Source organism: Thunnus albacares, chromosome 14 (genome assembly GCF_914725855.1).
Source record: "Thunnus albacares chromosome 14, fThuAlb1.1, whole genome shotgun sequence".
Taxonomy (NCBI): Eukaryota; Metazoa; Chordata; class Actinopteri; order Scombriformes; family Scombridae; genus Thunnus; species Thunnus albacares.
The window spans coordinates 30,434,655-30,456,109 of record NC_058119.1 but is presented as its reverse complement, the minus strand read 5'-3'; the positions used below and the strand labels follow the sequence as shown (position 1 = coordinate 30,456,109).

Sequence of the window (21,455 nt, the reverse complement as noted above, 5' to 3'; positions counted from 1 at the left end):
CGATTGATTGATCAGTGTATAAAGTGTTGATCAATATCTCCTGAAGCCCAAGTGAACATATTCAGATGTTCTATCACTATCATGGAAAACTGGAAACCAGCAAATATTCACATGTGAGAAGCTGCTAACAGAGAATTTTTGGCTTTTTGTGCTTAAAAAATGACGAGAGATAAATTAATTATTAAAACTAATAAAGAGAAAGTTTTTGTTATATAACAATAAAAGTTTCTTGTAAAACTGGAATAATTTGGTGAAATAATAACATGAAAATGTGTCATTATAACAAATCTTAAATATCTTGTTAAACTGTGAAAAGGATTACGTCAAAACAGGAACGTTTTTTTTTATGATAATGAGAAATCAAAATGCTCATAAAAGTTTTGTGGATCCTGTGATCCTTTTGTGGGAATAAAAAATATTAATTATATTTCATGAATTTTAAGTGAAAGAACAGAGAACTTACTGAATGCATCAGTGTGTCAGACTGATACTGATAATTTACTACATATTTATATGTGTGAAACATTTAATCCTTTATTAATGACTCATAATCAATAATAACTGCAGGTCTGATGACTCATCAGTGACTGTGACTATTCAGCAATTATTTACTATTAACAACCAAAGAACTCGTTACCTCATCTTCCTCTGGATGAAACTACAAGACAAAAAGATAAAATAGCAAACTGAATGTTTGTATTATAAAGCTGCGTTCACACAGGAGGCTTTATGTTTGTGTCCCTGAATAACAGAGGTGGAAAGTAACTAAATACATTTACTCAAGTACTGTAGTTAACTACAGTTTAGAGGTACTTGTACTTTACTTGAGTATTTCCATGTGATGCTACTTTATACATGTCAGAGGGAAATATTGTACTTTCTACTCCACTACATTTATTTGACAGCTTTAGTTACTTTTCAGATGAAGATTTGACACAATGGATAATATAACAAGCTTTTAAAATACAACACATTGTTAAAGATGAAACCAGTGGTTTCCAACCTTTTTGGCTTTTGACGTCTTACAAAAAGCAGTGTGTAGTCGGGGTCACATTTCACATGTCTATGAGTTGTTAACAGCTCCACCAAATAGTGATTTTTCCCTCTAAACTTCTCACATGCTTTCATTTCAATAAATGTTCAAATGATCCAATATTTCAGCAAAAATCAAAGATTAGAGAAAAAGTCCAAAAACTGAAAACAGATTTGTGTATCAGAACTTTGTTTTTTCTTCTTTCCTCTCCCATTAATCATCTCACCACCCCTCAGATTTATCTGCTGACCCTTTGGAGGGGCCCGACCCCTAGGTTGGGAACCACTGGACTAAACTAGCTAACTGTATATAAAGTAGTGTAAACTAGCTCCACCTCCAGCAGCTACAACAGTAACATGCTGCTCTAACACTGATGCTTCACTATTAATAATCTAATGATGTCATATATAATAATATATCAGTCAGAGGGACCAAACCACTACTTTTACTGCAATACTTTAACTACATCAAGCTCATAATACTTATGTACTTTTACTGCAATACTTTAACTACATCAAGCTCATAATACTTATGTACTTTTACTGTAGTAAAGGATCTGAGTACTTCTTCCTGCTTCCTGTTATATAAGTGTTTAATGAAAATAAGTAAAGTCTGCAGGTATAAATGTTAATAACTTGTTAATTAATGGCTTTTTTTTCTTCTTTTAAGTGCAAGAGCAGCAAGAGTTTCATTGTGTAACAATCTGAGTTTATAATAAATTATCTTCTTCGCACAAGATGAGAAGAAAGTTTCATCTTTCAGGACTTGAGGGAACTTGGTCTGTTCTCTCAGGCTGCTGCCTCTTTAAATAAAAATCCTGCTAATGAAAATCCACCGTTAACACCCCTCCACCTCCCTCCTCCTCCTCCCTCCTCCCCCCTCCTCCTCCTCCTCCCTCCGCCCGTGCCGGGGACCGGAGCAGGATCCCCGGATCCCGGACTGCAGGTTGTCCCGGTCGGTGTGTGACGTTTCCCGGAGCTGCGGGGCCACCGGAGAGAAGCAGCAGCGGCAGGTATTCCTCTTTCACACTGTTTCCACCTGTTTCTGCCCGCGTGCCTCTGCTCTCTCCTGTTTAATCCCTTCATCTTCACCATCATCATCCTCACCGGCCGGCAACAAGTGGCACCGCCCCGCCGGCTCACCGCCCCGCCGGCTCACAGCCCGCCGGAGCTGCTGCTGCTGCTGCTTCCAGTTTTCAGGCCTGACATGATTCACAGATTTCAGGCTTCACATGTTCGGTTTGTTTGATTTTCAGGGGGGTACGCTGAGTTCGGCGCACGGAGCGGCCCCGCAGGGCGGAGCAGGAGCAGGTGGGCGGTGTCTGACTGCAGGTCACCTGAGATAAAAGGTGAACACACGTTTTTATTGATGTATCACAGGTAACGTGTTTATATCTGAACATGCAGGAGCGCAGAGTAAACAGACAGGTTAGTTTTTATTATTATGAAGTTTTGTTGTTTTAATCGAACAACTGAATCTGAAATGTAAACATGTTTTCATACATTTAGACCGACTAACTGCTTATTACAACATTTACTGCAGAGCTGCAACTAATGATTATTATTATTATCGATTAGTCTACTGATTATTTTCCCAATTAATTCATTTATTTGTGTGGTTGGTTGTCTGTTACTCTTCAAAGTCAAAAATAATCAGTTTATGATCACGGAGGAGAATGAAAACCAGAAAATATTCATATTTGGGAAGCTGGAACATTTCTGCCATTTTTGTGTAAATAATTGCTTTTCTGTCCATCAACTAATCAATTAATCGACTCAACAGTATTTGCATATTTATAGATTCTGTAATGAAGGGGAAAGAGGAGACGTCGCTTTAAAGCCTCTATTATATATATTTCTCTCCTCCACAGTCTGATCTGTCAGTGTGTAATGTGTCGGTCGTGACTCGTAGTGATGAACCTACAGAGACTCTGCAGCTCCTCTCGGCTTTACGGAGCTTTATAGTGAGTTTCAGCTCATTGTTTATCTGTCCGGCTGCAACTTTACTGTTCTGGTTCACTCTCAGCGTCTCATAGCGTAGTTTTCAGAGAGAAAGAGCTGTAAAAAGCCACTGTACACTACCTGCTCAGTACCAAACAGACACAGTTAGCTGTAGACTAGCTGGTGAACATAGTGGAGCATTTAGCAGCTAAAGAGCCAGATATTTCCCTCAGGAGTTGGTAGAGAGTTAAAACAGAAGCTAAAAGAGAGTGAATATTGGACTCACATTCACCAGGTGGACAGAAACACGACTCCACATGAATGATAATGTTGGTTTTAAAGAACTTTGCTGGTGGAAAAAACACATCAGACAAATTATTATTGAAAGCAGAGTATTTATATACGTCTTGAAACATGTGTGGAGGGGATCTTTAATCAATCACCATGAAACGTACTTTATAAAACTACATCAGCAAACCACTAATACACACATGTGTGTGGAGGAAACTGATGTTATTCGCATTTTCAATCTGCAATTAAAAAAACTTGAGTAGAAACACAGAAAATTCAAAAAATCTCAGAATAGTGTGTCAGTGTTTCATGTCTAACAGCAGCTGTGTGGATAAAAATGTGAACAGACTGAGTGAATAAATCATGTGACTTAAACGTCGCTGAAGAGCTGAAAACATCAGATCTGTGTGGAGCGATGATGAGGAGGCTGTAACCTTCCTCACATCGATACATGAAACTAACAGAAACGTCATATTTCCATCATCGTTTGAGCTTCGACTCTTTTAATGACGTCGTCTCATTGTTTCTTCTTCTTCTTCTTCTGCAACAGTTTAACGGCACCGACTGGAGAATCAGTTTATCTGCTGATATTCAAACAACAGCAGCGGACAGAGGCGAGCCTTCGTTCACATGGTGTGTCTCCATGTCGTTGTGAGCTTGTTGTTGTTTTAAACCGTTAACAAAAACACAAGTTCAAACCCTGAAATAACCTCGTAGTCGGCGGATTCTCGTCTCCATAACGTGATGAAAACACACACACTCGTCCAGTTTGTGTGTATTGGACAGTGTGTCTGTATTATTTACTGAGCTGACCTTTAACTTAACAAGGCAGCTCAATTAAGCTGTTTAAAATGACAAACTGTTCACAAGTGTGTGTGTGTGTTGGATTGTCTAGAGTGACTCTCTGAGACTGTAGAGAGTGTAACATAACCTCAACTCACACCTTACCCCTAACCTTATAAAGCACCTCAGAAATGATGTTTTGCTTCATTAGGACCGGGCTTTGGTCCCCATGAGGACTACTGGTCCCAATAAGGTTGGTGTTTATACCAGAAAAGGTCCCAGTGAGGTAACAAAAACAAGCACACACACACACACACACACACTCAGCTCATGTAGCTGTGAATGGTTTTGTCTCGACTCACTGGTCTCTATGAAGGGCAGCGAGCAGCGGCTCACATAGCGACAGCGAGTTGAGACAGTTTGTTTTCTAAACTTGAAGCTCCAAAATGTCGTGAACTCGGTCTAAATCCCCACCAGCCCCCCCCCCACCCTCCCTTCCCCTGGAGGCTGCAGGGTGCATCACACCAACAAAATGAGTAAAATCTGATCAGTAGTGGAGCTAAAAATGTAAAGTTTGTCCTGAGTGTGGTGCCAGAGGTCAGAGCAGGAATGTGATCATGAAGCCGGTAATTATGGAGACAAGTTCAACTTTATTTGTCATTTGTGCAGAATAACAAACATCTGCCATCTGTGCAATTAAATGCATAAAAAGGACATATTCCGATTTATGTGGTTTTCTGTTATTTTTATTTAAACCCATCAATCCTCAGCAGACATGATCATTATAAAAAAATATGCTCTCTAGCGCCACCTATGTAACTAAAATGGCCGCCACAGCCCGTAGGAATGTCGTAGAGAGATCAAACCAAAACTCAATTATTCATCTCATCAAGACCTGCAAATCATACACTGACACCCCTGACCTAAATCCAACAGGAAGTCCACAATTAGCCTTTCAAAATAAGACTTTGCCCCAATTTTGGCCCCCGAACAAACGCCATCTCCTCCGAGGGCGTTAATGGTATCGACTTCAAACTTTAATACATGACTTATGACACTGTGCTGAAAAAAAGTTGTTAAAACTTTGTAATAACTTGAACGGTTTGGATTTTATAAGCCCTGAAAGTTGCAGTGCCACATCACCCTTACAATGTAAACCAATGGGGAGGCAATTTATGGGCATGAACTTTGTGTCAAACAGAAGCTTCTGGCGTCTAAACTATAAGTCTGACCACTTTCAAACCTGTATCAATGGATTTGCAACGAAATTTCCCACTAAAATATAATTTTTAATGTAAGATTTGGCCAAAGTCATGGGCTTTATGAGGATATTTCACAAGAAGCGTACTCTAAAATCCTCCTCTCCAACTGCTCCTGGTGATGTCACTCCCTCAGTGCTGTGAAACATTCCGCAATACACACTCATTATAAAATCACAGGAGGAGCAAGAAAAGACTTTAAAACTCACACTCTAATATCTCAAAAACAATAAAAGATAGAAAACACATGTAAATTCAAGATTTGTAGGTCAAAGTCTCATGCCAGAGTGCGAGGTCAGCTTTAATTATAAGTATGTTTTAATTAGTGTATAATCCCATAAGAATAAGAATCGTGTTTTCGTTACCTTAGAATGAGCCTTTATATCTACAGAGGGAGCAGATCGTCTTCCACGGAGGCCGCCATGTTTCTACAGTAGCCCAGAGCGGACAAACCAAACACTGACTCTAAAGAGGGATTTCCATGTTTTTTTTTCATGAGTTTCGCGAGATTCTCCTACACACACAAGAAGAGGATGAATATTCAGTTGGTTGCAGTCTACAATCTCACCACTAGATGCCACTAAATCCTAAACACTGATCCTTTAAAAACATTCAAACCAGCTGCCTACTAGCCTGTTGCATCATGGGACGTCGCTCTCTCTTCAGATTCCTCCCTGTGACAAAGGCGTCTAAACTTAGCCGGTGATATAACAGGCTGAGAAGATCAGGCTGCTCTGAGATCAGCCTGTCAGCCCCGTCCGGCCTCACCGCTGACGAGATGCAGACACGTTACACATGTCACATATGTTATATGTGTTTCCTACAGAACATAGTGATGTCTTCAAATGTCTCGTTTTGAATTTATTCAGTTTATTATCACATAAGACAAAGAAAAGCAGAAAAATCTGGGCCCAGAGAATGTTTGAGACATATTTTCTTTATTTTAATGCTCCATAAATGACTTAAACAACAGATCAATTACCAAAATAGTTTCAGATTAATTTTCTAATAGTTTGAACTCTACTGTCGTTCGATTCATCATCATGTTGTCTCGATCTTTAGTCAGATTTTTTTTGCCAATTTTAGTCACAATTTTATTAAGTTCTTGTTTTAAGACACAATTTAAGATTTGAGAACTTTTGGTTTCTTTTGTTAAAATAAAAGAAAAAGCTGTTGAAGAAGAAACATGTTTATATTCCCCAAAGTAAGATATTGCTGAACCTCAGGTATTATACTCAGAGTGCTATAAAATGTAATTGGATTACTGTACAACCTTTCTATTGAGTTTAGTTGTTTTTATGTTAAACTGAGTCAACTGTTTGCTAAAAAACTCCCTGAAACAACGATTTCCAATCAAAGCTGTTTTTTTAAAAAAAATAGACAGAATATTAATATAGAAAACTAAGTGTAGGTGTATTTTACATTCAGTATCTTCTAAATATCTGTTCAGATAAACTGTAGAAAACAACAAAACAAAACAAAACAAAGGACGATTACTATTAAACCCCCAGTTACAAGAAGGTTTATAGGCTGTGTAGTCGAATAGAAGAAACATTTGTGTGGTCAGTACATGAAACCTCACACATGCTGACAACTCAGCAGCAGTGTGTGTGTGTGAGTGTGTGTGTGTGAGTGTGTGTGTGTGTGTGTGTGTGTGTGTGTGTGTGTGTGTGTGTGTGTCAGGGAAGCTTCCACCTGTTGTTAACACCTGCCAATATAAAAGACCATTACTCTGACATACATCTGTTACTGCACAGACAGAAGCTGTTAATGTTCTGACTGCTGTCATCACTTTTAAAACTGTTTTTATTCAGGAAATTTAAAGCTTGACTCTGGTGATATTTTCTTTATTTCTTCAGATCCAAATTAACAATGAACTGATCTACTAACAAGTATTATGTGTGTATCAAAGCCTGATATATCTTATTATCCTCTGTTGTTGTCCAGAAACACACCGGTCTGGTGAGGTTTAAATTAGTTAGGTTTGGGTTCAAATGATTAAAGAAACATGTGATGGGTTAAAGTTACTACTTCCTTAAAGTTAGGGCACCTTCATCGTCATGGCTAGAAGAAGAGGACACAATGAGATGATGTCATTAAAACGATGGAAAACCATGAGGAACATATGATGGAAATATGACATTTCTGTTTGTTGTAGATGTTGAGATATTTCGAAGGATCAGAGGATCAACAAAGTCATTAAGATTCATCCTCTGGGAAACATGAATATCTGTACTGAACATCAAGGCAATCCATCCAATAACTGTCAAGATATTTCAGTAAATCTTCTGGTGGCTCTAGATTAAAGTCAGAGGATCAACAAAGTCTCTCTCCAGTCAGGTTTCCATCTGAACCAAACATTTGCTTTTTTATCCACGCAACAACTTTTACACCTCAGGGTGAAAACATTTCTGCAATACTTTGAATTTCTGGCATTTCCACACATGTGGAAATTGAAAATGTGAATAAAAAGGTGTGGCTGGAAACGCACCATGAGACATCTTAACCCATAAGAACCCATTTCTCCTTAAAGGAAAATTATGGGGAATATAAAACAGACCAAATGGACCACAAGGAACACATATCTGAATTTTTATTTTAGAATTCTACCTTCAGTATCAAAGATCTGTAATGTAACATATATGTCATATTATATTATTTCCCTAACTTGTCTTATATCAATTTGTTCAAGAACAGGTTAAATGTAATACAGGACATCTTATTAAAGCATCAGAATTGTTAAATGGGTTGACCAGGCACACCGCCATTTTGGAAGTGATGTCATGGGTACACAGATCCACACATGGTCACATGACTGCACCAGGATGTTCAGTAGATGTCACTTAGGGACTTCATGAGTTCAAATCAAGGATAAAGCTGTTATAAGGAATTTTCCAGAACATTAAAAAGGGCACCTTCGTCGTCATGGCTACAATAGCAACCACAGGGTTAAAGGTTAGGAGACGATCGTAGTTACGCTTTTTAACTTGCAGTTGGAAACTCATAACCCATAACCCCTAACCCATCACTAACCCTAACCCTAACCCCTAACCCCCAACCCTAACCCATCACTAACCCTAACCCTAACCCATCACTAACCCTAACCCTAACCCCTAACCCATAACCCTAACCCATCACTAACCCTAACCCTAACCCCCAACCCTAACCCATCACTAACCCTAACCCTAACCCATCACTAACCCTAACCCTAACCCCTAACCCATAACCCTAACCCATCACTAACCCTAACCCTAACCCCTAACCCCTAACCCATAACCCTAACCCATCACTAACCCCTAACCCTAACCCTAACCCATCACTAACCCTAACCCTAACCCCTAACCCATAACCCTAACCCATCACTAACCCCTAACCCTAACCCCTAACCCATCACTAACCCCTAACCCTAACCCCTAACCCATAACCCTAACCCATCACTAACCCCTAACCCTAACCCCTAACCCATCACTAACCCCTAACCCTAACCCCTAACCCATAACCCTAACCCATCACTAACCCCTAACCCTAACCCCTAACCCATCACTAACCCTAACCCTAACCCCTAACCCATAACCCTAACCCATCACTAACCCTAACCCTAACCCCTAACCCATAACCCTAACCCATCACTAACCCTAACCCTAACCCCCAACCCTAACCCTAACCCATAACCCTAACCCATCACTAACCCTAACCCCCAACCCTAACCCATCACTAACCCTAACCCTAACCCATCACTAACCCTAACCCTAACCCCTAACCCATAACCCTAACCCATCACTAACCCTAACCCTAACCCCTAACCCCTAACCCATAACCCTAACCCATCACTAACCCCTAACCCTAACCCTAACCCATCACTAACCCTAACCCTAACCCATAACCCTAACCCATCACTAACCCCTAACCCTAACCCCTAACCCCCAACCCTAACCCATCACTAACCCCTAACCCTAACCCTAACCCATCACTAACCCCTAACCCTAACCCCTAACCCCTAACCCCAACCCTAACCCATCACTAACCCCTAACCCATCACTAACCCCTAACCCCCAACCCTAACCCTAACCCCTAACCCCTAACCCCAACCCTAACCCATCACTAACCCCTAACCCCCAACCCTAACCCTAACCCATCACTAACCCCTAACCCTAACCCCTAACCCCTAACCCCAACCCTAACCCATCACTAACCCCTAACCCATCACTAACCCCTAACCCATCACTAACCCCTAACCCCCAACCCTAACCCTAACCCCTAACCCCAACCCTAACCCATCACTAACCCCTAACCCCCAACCCTAACCCTAACCCATAACCCTAACCCCCAACCCTAACCCATCACTAACCCCTAACCCCCAACCATAACCCATAACCCTAACCCCCAACCCTAACCCATCACTAACCCCTAACCCCCAACCCTAACCCATAACCCTAACCCCTAACCCCCAACCCTAACCCATCACTAACCCCCAACCCTAACCCTAACCCATAACCCTAACCCATCACTAACCCATAACCCTAACCCCTAACCCTAACCCCTAACCCCCAACCCTAACCCATCACTAACCCCTAACCCCCCAACCCTAACCCCTAACCCTAACCCCTAACCCTAACCCCTAACCCTAAACCACAGTTACTACGACGACAGATGTCACTCAAACTAACCATAGCTTGTTTTTTTGGCGACTGACATTACGACCTGTTGCGTTGTTTTTCTAGAAGAACAGACTAGATAATAAATATTATGGTTTATTGAAACACACAGTTTGGCTACCAGACAGATGCAGTTTGTAGTCGGATGCCTTGCTGTAGGGAACTTCAGCAGTAATGTGTGTGTGTGTATGTGTGGGGGGGGGCGTTGAACCCGCGTAATAACCAGTCTGCTGCTGACCTTTCTGCTATCGGAGCCACTTAGCTCGTGCCCTTTCAGTTTCAGCTTTATCACCACAAAGATAATGAGACGTTTCTTGGCATCGCCCCTGATTGGGTGCGAGGGAGACCCTGGGCGTGCCGGGATGATGGCGAGGGGGAGGACAGATAGGGGAGGGAAGGGAGGGGGGGTCTAGAAGAATCTGCTGGGTCTATATTAGCTCCGGTGAATCACAGCGAGCCTGGCATACCGGGTGTCCCCTTTCACGCCATATAAGTCCACCCCCCCTCCTTTCCTTTCAGGCCCCCCCCTCCACCCCTACCCTGCCTCACCCCACCTCACCTCGCCACCCCCCCCCCCACAATGCCACAGTGCTATCTCTGGCTATTCTTAGGCTGTCACTTCAGCCCATCTGAGCAGGCGAGTCCTCTCCTTTTTCCTCTCTCAGCTTCTTCTTCTTCTTCTTCTTTCAAGCATTTCACACTTTTTTTTTCCAGGTTTGTTTTTCCTGCTTCTTCTTTCACCTGTTTTTTTTTTTTTTGACGCCCGTTTCTTCTTCTCTGTCTTCTTTTTTTTTTTTAGAGGCTACTCGCCGCTGGCCCTCCCTCCCGTCCCTCCAGCTGCTGTGTGGGGTTTTTACTGAATTTGGTTTAAATCGTCCGTTTCGGAGGAACTTTTCTTGCCTGGAAGAATGAGCGCCTACACCGTGTCGCTGCCCGGCCCCGGACCCTGGGGCTTCAGGCTGCAGGGGGGGAAAGACTTCAACATGCCACTGACCATCTCCAGGGTAAGAAACTGCTGAAAAACACCTTCTTTTCATTCATTTAGACTACTTTTCTTCTTCTGGATGTTCTGTGTTTGGCCTCAGTTTGGTGGAAGTCTCTTCTAAAACTGCTGCAGAGGAGCTAACTGGTGTTTCTGTCAATCTTACATCTTTAGTGACCACTTTCTAAAGTATAACATCATATTCTAGACGTTCTGAAGTGATTTTTTATGTCCTCAACAATGCAAAAAACATCCTAAAAATCCAAATGCAAGAAATCTGCCAGTGCAGTAGGAATATTTCAATAAATTCATTGAAGAATTTCCTAGAAATGAGTGACCTGAAACAAAAAAGAACAACAGGTTTGAGTTTGGTCTCTGTCCAACACCTCATTTCCTGTCATCTCTCTACTACTATCCCCTATCAAAAAATCACAAATTGAAATATTTGTACCTTAATTCTAAAAGAAATGGAGATTTTAAGGACTCAGTTAGATGTAAATGACTTGATCAGAAGCAGATTTTTGCAGTGAAGGCAGCTGTTGGTTTCTATTTGCTTCCATACAGTGAGAATTTAGGGTAAATGTATTTTTTTATGGTCACATTTTAATGAGATCAATTAAATGAATGATGTAACTTCAATGCAAGCAAATATATTTGACTCCTGCAAGCTGCTTTTCTGAGTTTACTGAAATGAATGGAAAAATATGGCTGCTTGCAACGATATTTAAAGAGACAGTAGACTTGGAAAAAAAACCCAGCAGTATGCTCCTTTAAAGCTTCCTGTTTCTTATTGATTGTTGGTTTCGGTGATGTGAGAACGTTTGTGGACATGAACTGTGATTCGGTGGATGATTCAGAAACACATGTGAAGCCTGTCAGGGTGAGATCCGGGGCCCCTGGTGGCCCCTGGTAGCCCCTGGTGGCCCCTGGTGGCCCCTGGTGGACCTAGGTTGCCCTGTGGAGGGCGTGGCGGCTGCCAGGATTTGTCAGGGAGGCCGAAAGCAGAGCCGGAGGCCTAAAACTGGAGCTGGTGTTGGTTTCACAGCCGTGGCTCTCTGAATAGACCAGAGACAGAAAACTCTCTGCTTCGCTCTGCTTCTCTCTCTCTCTCTGTGTGTGTGTGTGTGTGTGTGTGTGTGTGTGTGTCGTCCTTCTGGGCTCACAGGAGAATTTGTTGCATCTGTTGTCAGGATGCTGTGATCCCTGACCTTTGACCTTCTCACTGCTGGCTGGCTTGTAGGTGATATAAGAATAGAGGCTCATTCTGAACAGCTTTACTTTAATGTCTGAAAAGTACAGGAGGATTTTATTCTCTGCTCGCTTCGCTGTATCAAAAGCTCGTCACTGTTTACAGGATTTGTCTCAGCTTACAGCTGCCATCTGCAGATCTGCTCACTGAGACACACAGGAAAATGTTGATCAATGTTTCCTAAAGTCCATCATGACGTCCTCAAATGTCTTGTTTTGTCCACAACTCAAAGATCTTCAGTTTACTGTCATAGAGACTAAAGAAACCAGAAAATATTCACATTTAAGAAGCTGAATTAGATAATTTGAGCATTTTTTTGCAGACAGTTTTACAGGCTGCATATTGCCCCTCGTTCCTCTCGTTCCTCTCGTTCCTCTCGTCTTTAGACATACAGTGGTTATCTGTTTGCCGGGTGTGTATTTGGAGGCGGTCTGTGGTTTAGGCAATTAATTGCTTGGAGCAGCAATGTGTGAGGAGTGAACAGAGAGGAGGATAAATCACCTGGCAGCAGCGCCCAGTAAATACATTTCATTATAGATTAGAAGCGTCTTCCCCCCCATAAAGCCAGTACCTGAATAAACCCGGCGGTGAGATTAGCTGATTAAAAAGCCAATCAAACCAATCAAAACACCTGTTCAACAAGCATAAGTCCTGTTTCTCTTCTTGGTCCTTCAGTTGGATGTTTGTTCTCGTCTCTGTGCAGTTTGTTTGTTTTGAGAGTTTCACCTTAAATCTCAGTTTAACTTGTGAAGCTACGAGCAGGATTTGTGACATCACAACTAGTCTGAAGCCAATCGTGGTCCAGTATGCAGCTGACACTAGTGTGATGTGGAAACTTGAAGCCTCCGGAGCAGAAACACTGAGACACAGTGAAGGAGGATTGGATATTTAATGAGGGAGAGGAGGAGATGTTGTTTTAAGGATTTAAGCATCCGACACACATTATTTCTCCAAGCAGAGTATTTTTAAGTCTTAATTCATGTCTGGAGGGAATCTTTAAGCTAAAGCTAAATGAAAGCTGACTGTATGTAGCTGAACTGTTTCACCTCATCAGCCACGTTTCTTAAAACTGAACAAATATTTTTTTGACTGGCCGAGACGGCGGCCTCCACCCCCCACCCCCCCTCCCTCCCTCCCTCCAGCCCAGCCCCTCCCCCCCTCTCTCCACATCCACATCAGCAGTTAGGGGGCGTTCAGGCTGTCATCAGCAGCCCTCTCATTCATTTGAATGGGTGCAGCGTGTTAATGCAGAGTTTGCTCAGGGCACCGAGACACCCAGGAAGTGATTGGCTCAGGTGAACCGCAGACCAACGAGCCGATCGTCAGCAGGTGTTGTGTCTGCGTCTGCACAGCTGCACAAGTGTGGAGATTTCTTTCCCCTCCTGTTAGGACAGAGGACACCGTCTAACAAGCATTTTCTGCTGTGTTTTTAAGGTTTTATCCAAAGTTTTATTTATTCTATTCTACATAAATAATTATAAGGAGACTAAAATGATTTGACTGCTGTTGGATGTTTGGTAACGTGTGGATCTACACTGTAACTGCAGGCAGACTCCGGCGCTGTCAGACGGTCCTTCAAGGCCCCAAATCCCCCCCTTTTTTTTTTTGAGGCTCGCCGTGACCTCTGACCCCCTCATGTGCTGTTTGTACATCTCAGAGGAGGAAGAGCAGAAATGTCCTGCAGCTTTGTTGTTGTGTTTTAAAGCCTCCTCGTCTCCCTCACTGCTGCTGACATGAAGCTCAGCTCGGATGGAAATATGATTCAAAGGTTTGAAGAGCAGCCATATTTATTCCTGGAGGAAACTTTGATTCAGAGAAGAGAAAATCCTCTCAGAGACAAGAGAAGCAGAAGTTACCACATCGCAGGACATTTACAGAAACAGATGTGACGCACAAAATCTAAAGTTACATGAATCCAACTGAGACTTACTGAGATGAACTAGAGTCTCTCTAAGCGGCGTCCTCTTGCTGTTCCACCTGATACAGGACAGATGAAAGACGCTCTTGAGTTGATCAGGATGTTAATATCATCATCTGACTGCCTTCAGTTATTACTGTGAGCTCAGTTATTAAGCTTCAGAGGAGCAGCAGAGAGTTATTTACAGCCCTGGGTTTCGTCTGTCAGGTAATGAACATGCTGTCTTATTGGTGGAAGCTGAATGCAGCCTGTGAGAAAGCCTGCAGACAATACTCAGGGCTGAAAGTCCTTTAATTCCTAAAGAAAATCATATATAGATGGATATCTTTTGGTTTTTAGTTATTTGAAGACGTCGCCATGAGCTCTAAGAAATTAATAATACTAGTAATACTACTACTTTTATTACTACAGCACAGTATTGATCAGATTGGAGCAGATCTGGTTATTATTCAAAGAAGAAGATCATCAGTCTGTCTGCAGTTTTGGCTGAAAGTCCTGCTGAACCGACACACTGACATCCAGCAGCTGTTCACACACACACACACACACACACACACACACACACACACACACACACACACACACACACACACACACACACACACACACTGACAGCAGGCTCAGTCATTCAGGAACAGCTGACGAGCAGCTTCCTCTCTGTGGTTCATGCTATGCTATTCCATGACATCATCAGCACACGGCCATGTTGGAGACAAATTACAAGCAGCTTTTTTAACTGTCATCAGACGTCACATCGCTGCAACGATCGATCAATCGAACGATTACAGTTCAACACTGAACCCACATGTTGAACTTCAACACACTGAGATAAAAACACAACAGGCAGCACATGAGGATCTTTATTACATCACTGTTTTATTGTGTTTATGTAGTTTTAATGGTTGATAGTGTATAAATGTGTATATAGTGTAAATACAGTCAGATGTGTAGCTCTCTATAGAACCTACTACAGTGTATCTACAGGAACGACTCATAGAAACGCAGCAGGAAAGTTTTCATCTTGTGTTTTGGTTGAATATAGATGTATTTCAGTATGAATACATGTTAGTGTTTGAGTTTGGAAGTGAGGATGTAAACTATGAAGGCTGTAGTCACTGAACGCTTTCTGTGTAAAAACGATGCAAACGTGTCACAGTTTGATCCAGAATCGTTGCTGTTGTGTCGACTGTGTGATGAAGTTTGAAGATGTGGATTCAGTATTGATCCCTGCAGGTAGAAATACTAAAATTATCTGGTTCCAGATTCTTAGATGTGAATCTTTTCTGGTTTCTTTCGTCTTCAGTGACAGTAAAAACCGGATGTGGACTGTTGGTTTACGACAAAACAAGACACATTAATCTCTTGGAAACACTGATCGATATTCTTTACACTATTCTGACATTTTAAAGACTGAACGATTAATTGAAAAAATACTCGATAGATTAATCGATAAAGAAAGTTCAGCTCTAAAAGTGATGAATCAGACGAATTTTTGAATCTTTTCTGTGTCGTACATGACAGTAAACTGAATATTTGGACTGTTGATCACACAAAATGATACCCTGTATATATTATAACCGTGTCACTATTTTCTGACATTTTATAGAGAAAACTAATTGTGAAAATAATCTCATATTGATGGTTGATTGCAGCTCTGTTGGCAGAAAAATAAAGACTTTTGTCTTAATGATTTAAATCGAATCATCCAAAAATACTCAACAACCTGAGATTGATCCCGGCGTCCTGCGTGGTCTCATACACTGTAAATCTGTGTGTGTGTGTGTGTGTGTGTGTGTGTGTGTGTGTGTGTGTGTGTGTGTGTGTGTGGAGCAGAAAAGCCTGTTAGACACACACACGTTAATCTGCAGGCTTTCACCACAAATATGTTAATACTCAGAGACGGAAATAAATAAAACACAAAGCCCCCCACACAGAAACTCTTGAGCTTTGTTTGAGAAATATCTGCCATGTGGTGATAATCTGCCGCCATGATGGCAGCAGCCGCGCTCGCTGGAACGGATTTACGCCGCCGTTTTCTGGCACGGACGGAGAGTTTGTAGATGAGCGACGGACTGACGGACGGACGGCGGGCGGGACGCTTCGGTTTCATTGTCTCCTCGGGTTCAGAGCAGCGGGTTCATGGGACGGAGATGAAACAGTGGGATTAACTCACAGATGAGGATGAATCAGTCTCAACCTGCTGCTGCGGGTGTGAAGGAAATCAGATTTACACGACGTTTTCTAAAGAAAACAATCAGGTTGATTCATGTGAAGATGCACTGATGGGCTGATATTTTACTTTCAATCACACACCGATCAATGAACGTTTCAACAGGCTGAAATGATCCGATCTTCCGCATTAAGCCGTCTTCTTCTTCTTCTTCTTCTCTGTTTCAGCCTCCGTCCAGCTTTTTCAAAATGGCCTCCAGAGTGTGTAAATGTGAAAACGCTGACTTGGCGTCGTAGTGAGTACGAAGCTTTGTAGAAACGCTGTCATATCGCTGTCAGAACAGATGTTGCGCCGCGTTTTATTGGCAGAGGAAGAAGAAGAAACACTATGACAGTAACAACAATAGTTCTCTTTATTGTCGCCGTGGAAACAGAAAGGTAAATGCTAGATCCGATGGGTCGGGGGACAAACTCTCGCGAGTGTGGTTAGGGGTTATGCTTAAGGTTAAGTTTAGGGTACAAATCACAGTATACTGTTTCTTCTTCACTGGTTTTCTGTGGCTGGCTTGCTGGTCCTGCTGTGGACACTAAAACGCCGTTTTAGAGTTTAGCGGCTTCATGTAGACAAACGTATTATTCAAGATCAAGATTCAAGAATGTTTAAAAAAAAAAAACAGTTAAATATGATGCAGTTATGTCGCTGGTTGTCACGGTAACGCAGCAGTCAGAGATGGCACCTTTAAGAGGAAGTGATGCTGAGATCTTTCACTGTAAACAAAACTCAAAGAAATGCAGATCCAGACGTGCAGCTTCAGAGTGGTTCTGGCTGCTTGTTGGGAGACAGATTGTGTTTGTTGTGTTTGATAATTAATTTGTTCCTGACGTCATATCAGTTAAAAAACACGTTTCACTAAAATTCCTACAAGTTTTTCTGTTTTTGGTTTTGTTTGTTACACCTTAAATATCAACGCTGTCTCCTCTAGAAATTATGTCATCGTATAAAATGTTTTCCTATTATGTTTCATTAACAAACATAATCACTGTCTGGATTTTTGCATATTTTCAGATGAATGAAGCGACATTTCTGACGGTTGAGGAAGCGTTTTTGACATCATCTCATTGTGTTTGAAGGTGTTGGAGGGTTTTTTAACCTGTGGAGGAGTATTAAGCCTGAATTTAAAGTAAAATTATGAGTATTTACTCTGTTAAGGTGATTATATAACACTTAGAGTGGAGTTACAGATAACCTCGTTTACCCCCTGCTGTGCTGTAACTCTGTTATTTATAGAGCAAAATGACACACTCACAATCAAATCCTCCTCGGTCCAGATCAGACCCGCCGGTCTGTCAGCGGGGATTATCTGGGGTCAGGTCCGGGAGTTTGGGATGGTTGGAGGTTGAAGCAGTGAAAGAGGAAGCTTCTGGCCGCTGAACGGCACCAACATGAGACCAGCAGGGACCGACGGGGAGATCTAACGTTAGATTTCATTTGCTCACCTCGTCATATGAGAGATATTTACTCTTCTGTTCGTTCTTTTGTTCTTTACTTTCTGCTCTTCTCGTTAACACACTGCTGTATGAGGAACAGATTCTCTCTTTCACCCTGGGTGCTTGTTTTTAATGTCACTCTATGTGTCGCTCAGGCTCATTCAGAAATGCCATCATATTGCATGTGAGTAGTATTATACATGCTCTAAAATCTTTGTCTTTATGTGCAGAAGTTTTTAATCCAGCACATATCTCCATATCTGAATGGACAGAAGAGATTTTTAGGGTTCCGGGGATGTAATAATATAATAATAATGACAGCCTTTGTGATGTTAAAACATTTATTGATTTTCACTGATTCAACACTTCCTGTTCATGGATGTAGCTGTAAAAACTTTTACTGGACAAAAAGTCAGAAATTTGATGATTCTGAACAAAGATCTCAAGTTTTTCTCTGGTTTGAAAGCAGATTTACTGACGCTGATCCTGAACACATCACAGAGAAACGCACAAATCAGAATCGTGCGAAGATTATTGGCCAACCTGTGGCTCACTCACTGTCAAGCAGCTCACAACCAGAGCAGCTCCGACTCGCTAACAGTATCTCTTCTGACTTCTCACATGTTCAAACAGAGAAGAACAACTTGTGCCTTCAAATAGGAGATGTGGAGTCCTTCAATTTAAACACAACAGGCTGAAGAATTCTTTTATACATCAGTCTAACCTGTTGCTAAACCAGAATCAGTGTGCTGCTGGTCGAGATCAGATATGATGTCATATGTATGATTGTTGTGACTGTTTGATGTGTGATGTGAAAAATACATCATAATCTGTCAACATCTTAAACTGAACTGCCAACAGACACAAAATGAATTTCAGTGTAAGCTGACAAAGACGTATCATATCGTATCAAATCGTATCGTATCGTATCGTATCGTATGGTGTATCGTATCAAATTGTATCGTATGGTGTATTGTATCGTATCGTATCATATCATATCGTATCATATGGTGTATCGTATCGTATCGTATCGTATCGTATGGTGTATCATATCGTATCGTATCGTATCGTATCGTATTGTATGGTGTATCGTATCGTATCGTATCATATCATATCGTATCGTATGGTGTATCGTATCGTATCGTATCGTATCGTATGGTGTATCATATCGTATCGTATCGTATCGTATTGTATGGTGTATCGTATCGTATCGTATCATATCATATCGTATCGTATGGTGTATCGTATCGTATCGTATTGTATCATATCGTGTTGTATCGTATCGTATTGTATGGTGTATCGTATCGTATCGTATCGTATCATATCGTATCGTATGGTGTATCGTATCGTATCGTATCGTATTGTATCATATCGTGTTGTATCGTATCGTATCGTATGTATCGTGTTGTATCATATCATATCGTATCGTATATCTTTGTGAAGCTGAGTTCTGCTGGTTTTTACAGTGTGTGTTTGATGTCTTTGTGTTCTGGTTTGTGATTGAGGGATTAAAGGTTTACAGTAATGTGCTCTGTGTGTGGTCGTTTGAAGCCTGAACTTTCTTTGTTTTTTATTTTTGTCAGTTACTGGAACCAGAAAATCACCTCCTGTATCTGTTTATGTTCTTGTTTGTTTCTGAGCAGATGTCTTAAATAGTGACTGTGGTGGATTGATCAATCTCGGGTGAGGCTTGTTCAGTCGATTGATTGGTTTTATTCTGTCATCAAACAACCTAAAATGTAACACACTTTCCCACATGTTCACTCAGAAACTACCCCTATTTTTTATAAAAAGAGGGAAAAAGAGAGAATAGTCTTTCAGTTAGCGAGCAGGATTTATTGATTTTACTTTCAGACTCTTTAACCTTCCTGTTGTCCTCGGGTCAACTTTGACCCGGGAGAACAACAGGTGTCATTATGTGCTGTCATCAAAAAAATTGAAATGGTTTTAAAACAGTATCCTGACTAGAATTTTACATAAACCAGTCTGGTCATAATCCATCAACATATTTTCCTTTGATCTCAACTATAGTTTAAATAATTCATAATTTCTTAGTTCTCCCGGGTCAAAATTGACCCGAGAGAACAACAGGAGATTTCAGGACTTTTTACATTCTTTCTTTGAGATCAATAAAGGACTTCATGTTTTTTATTGGCGGAGCATATTGGATTCAAATGTTTTTTCCAATATAATTTTACTGTGACGATCGAAGATTTCAGCAGTTACATAAAAATAAACTTAACTGTGTAAAAAAAATAATCAGGCTCATTGCGTAGAAGAAAAACCAAGAACAAGGTCAAATCATGAAGGTGGATTATTTGTTGCGGAGGTCAGCGGACGATACTGATGATGAGGATGAGAGCGAGAAGGCCACATGTTTATTTTTACCGGGTGTGAGGCGCCGACGCTGAATGATGACAACAGGCGTTACGTGCTGAGAAGTGAGACGTTAAAAAAAAACCCCACATGAAGCCCGATGTGACCCGTCCTGACCGCCGTCGCTCAGTTAGACATCAGATATGAATCAGATCCAGATCAGACCACATATGCAGGTGGTCCAGAGAGGCCACTTCAGCATGTTATTGTGATTTTCTCTGTTTGTCTGCACTCAGATCTGCTGCTGAGGCTTCTCTCCCTGCAGTCAGGGCTGCTTCTATGCATCTGCTGTCAGATTAGATGCTCTGAGATAAAGACAGGAAATAAAAACAGAGAAAACCAACAAACAAACGCTCACAGATTCACACCAACATAAAACATCAAACTGTAACATTTCTGTGAAGTTTGTAGTGGTCACATAATGAATAGAGTTTGATATCTTTGGCATTCTTTTGATTTTGGTCTGAACACTGAATATTAAAGTAATGACATGATTCTCTGACTGATCTCTTGTATAAATAATGTTGTTGAACTGTAGTTTTTTCTTCCTGAAAGTCTCCGTCAGTCCAAACGGCGTCACTCTGCTCTCTGAGCGTCGCTCCGAGCTGCTCTAATAAAGTTTTACAGTCTGTGTGAAAGCTGATCTCTCAGTAACTGGACTCCTGCTGTAACACATCCAGCTGACTCAGCTTTCCGTGAGCTGCATCCTGTTACTGAGCAGGGGATCCCCGACGCGTTCACATCAGGGAACCCCAGATAAGATCCGCATCAGACCTTGCAGAGCCCCGTAGCACAGGATCCTTCCTAGTAAGATATCATCTGGTAGATTATGTTAAAGCTCGTTATTCTCTCTGTAACAGGAAGCATAGATCAGGGCTCCTTAGTGCCGGGCGACAACAAATCTAATCTGCGAAATCAAATCAGAATCAATAAAAACAACTTTATTGTCCACCTTTGTTGTGCAAAAGTGAAAATTTGTCTTCATCTTGCAGCACGACAACATCAGTATCACATCATTCACATCATTTTAGACTATATTAGATGCAACTTTGTAAAAAAAAGCAAGAATTAAAGATAATTGAAGACCAATGTAAGAGGTAAAGTGTCAGGTACATGCTATTCTAAACAATATTGGCATGTCCATTGATTACCAGACATCAATATGCAGAAACTATTTTTTAAGGCAGTTGAGCAAAAATAATAAAAGATTTGCACCATCTGCAAGGCTGATATCATTACACATAAATACAGGTGATGTCATACAGCTGCTGACTGTCAGCACCAGATGCCACTAGACAGAGACGAAAGAGAA

General features: G+C 41.4%; 1 protein-coding gene across 7 annotated transcripts in view; it reads left to right on the top strand.

The window, feature by feature from the left end:
- Positions 1-1,929: 1,929 nt before the first annotated feature.
- Positions 1,930-21,455, top strand: part of LOC122996608 (LIM domain-binding protein 3-like) — a 93,495-nt gene continuing 73,969 nt past the window's right edge. For 4 of the 7 annotated variants that reach the window (XM_044372176.1, XM_044372174.1, XM_044372171.1 and 1 more), the window contains exons 1-3: positions 1,930-2,045; positions 2,289-2,381; positions 10,761-10,965. In XM_044372176.1, coding sequence (XP_044228111.1) covers positions 10,870-10,965 — 96 coding nt within the window. In that variant the 5' untranslated portion in view covers positions 1,930-2,045; positions 2,289-2,381; positions 10,761-10,869. The remainder of the gene's footprint in view (positions 2,046-2,288; positions 2,382-10,760; positions 10,966-21,455) is intronic. The other 3 variants (XM_044372178.1, XM_044372177.1, XM_044372175.1) reach the window with 2 other exon arrangements.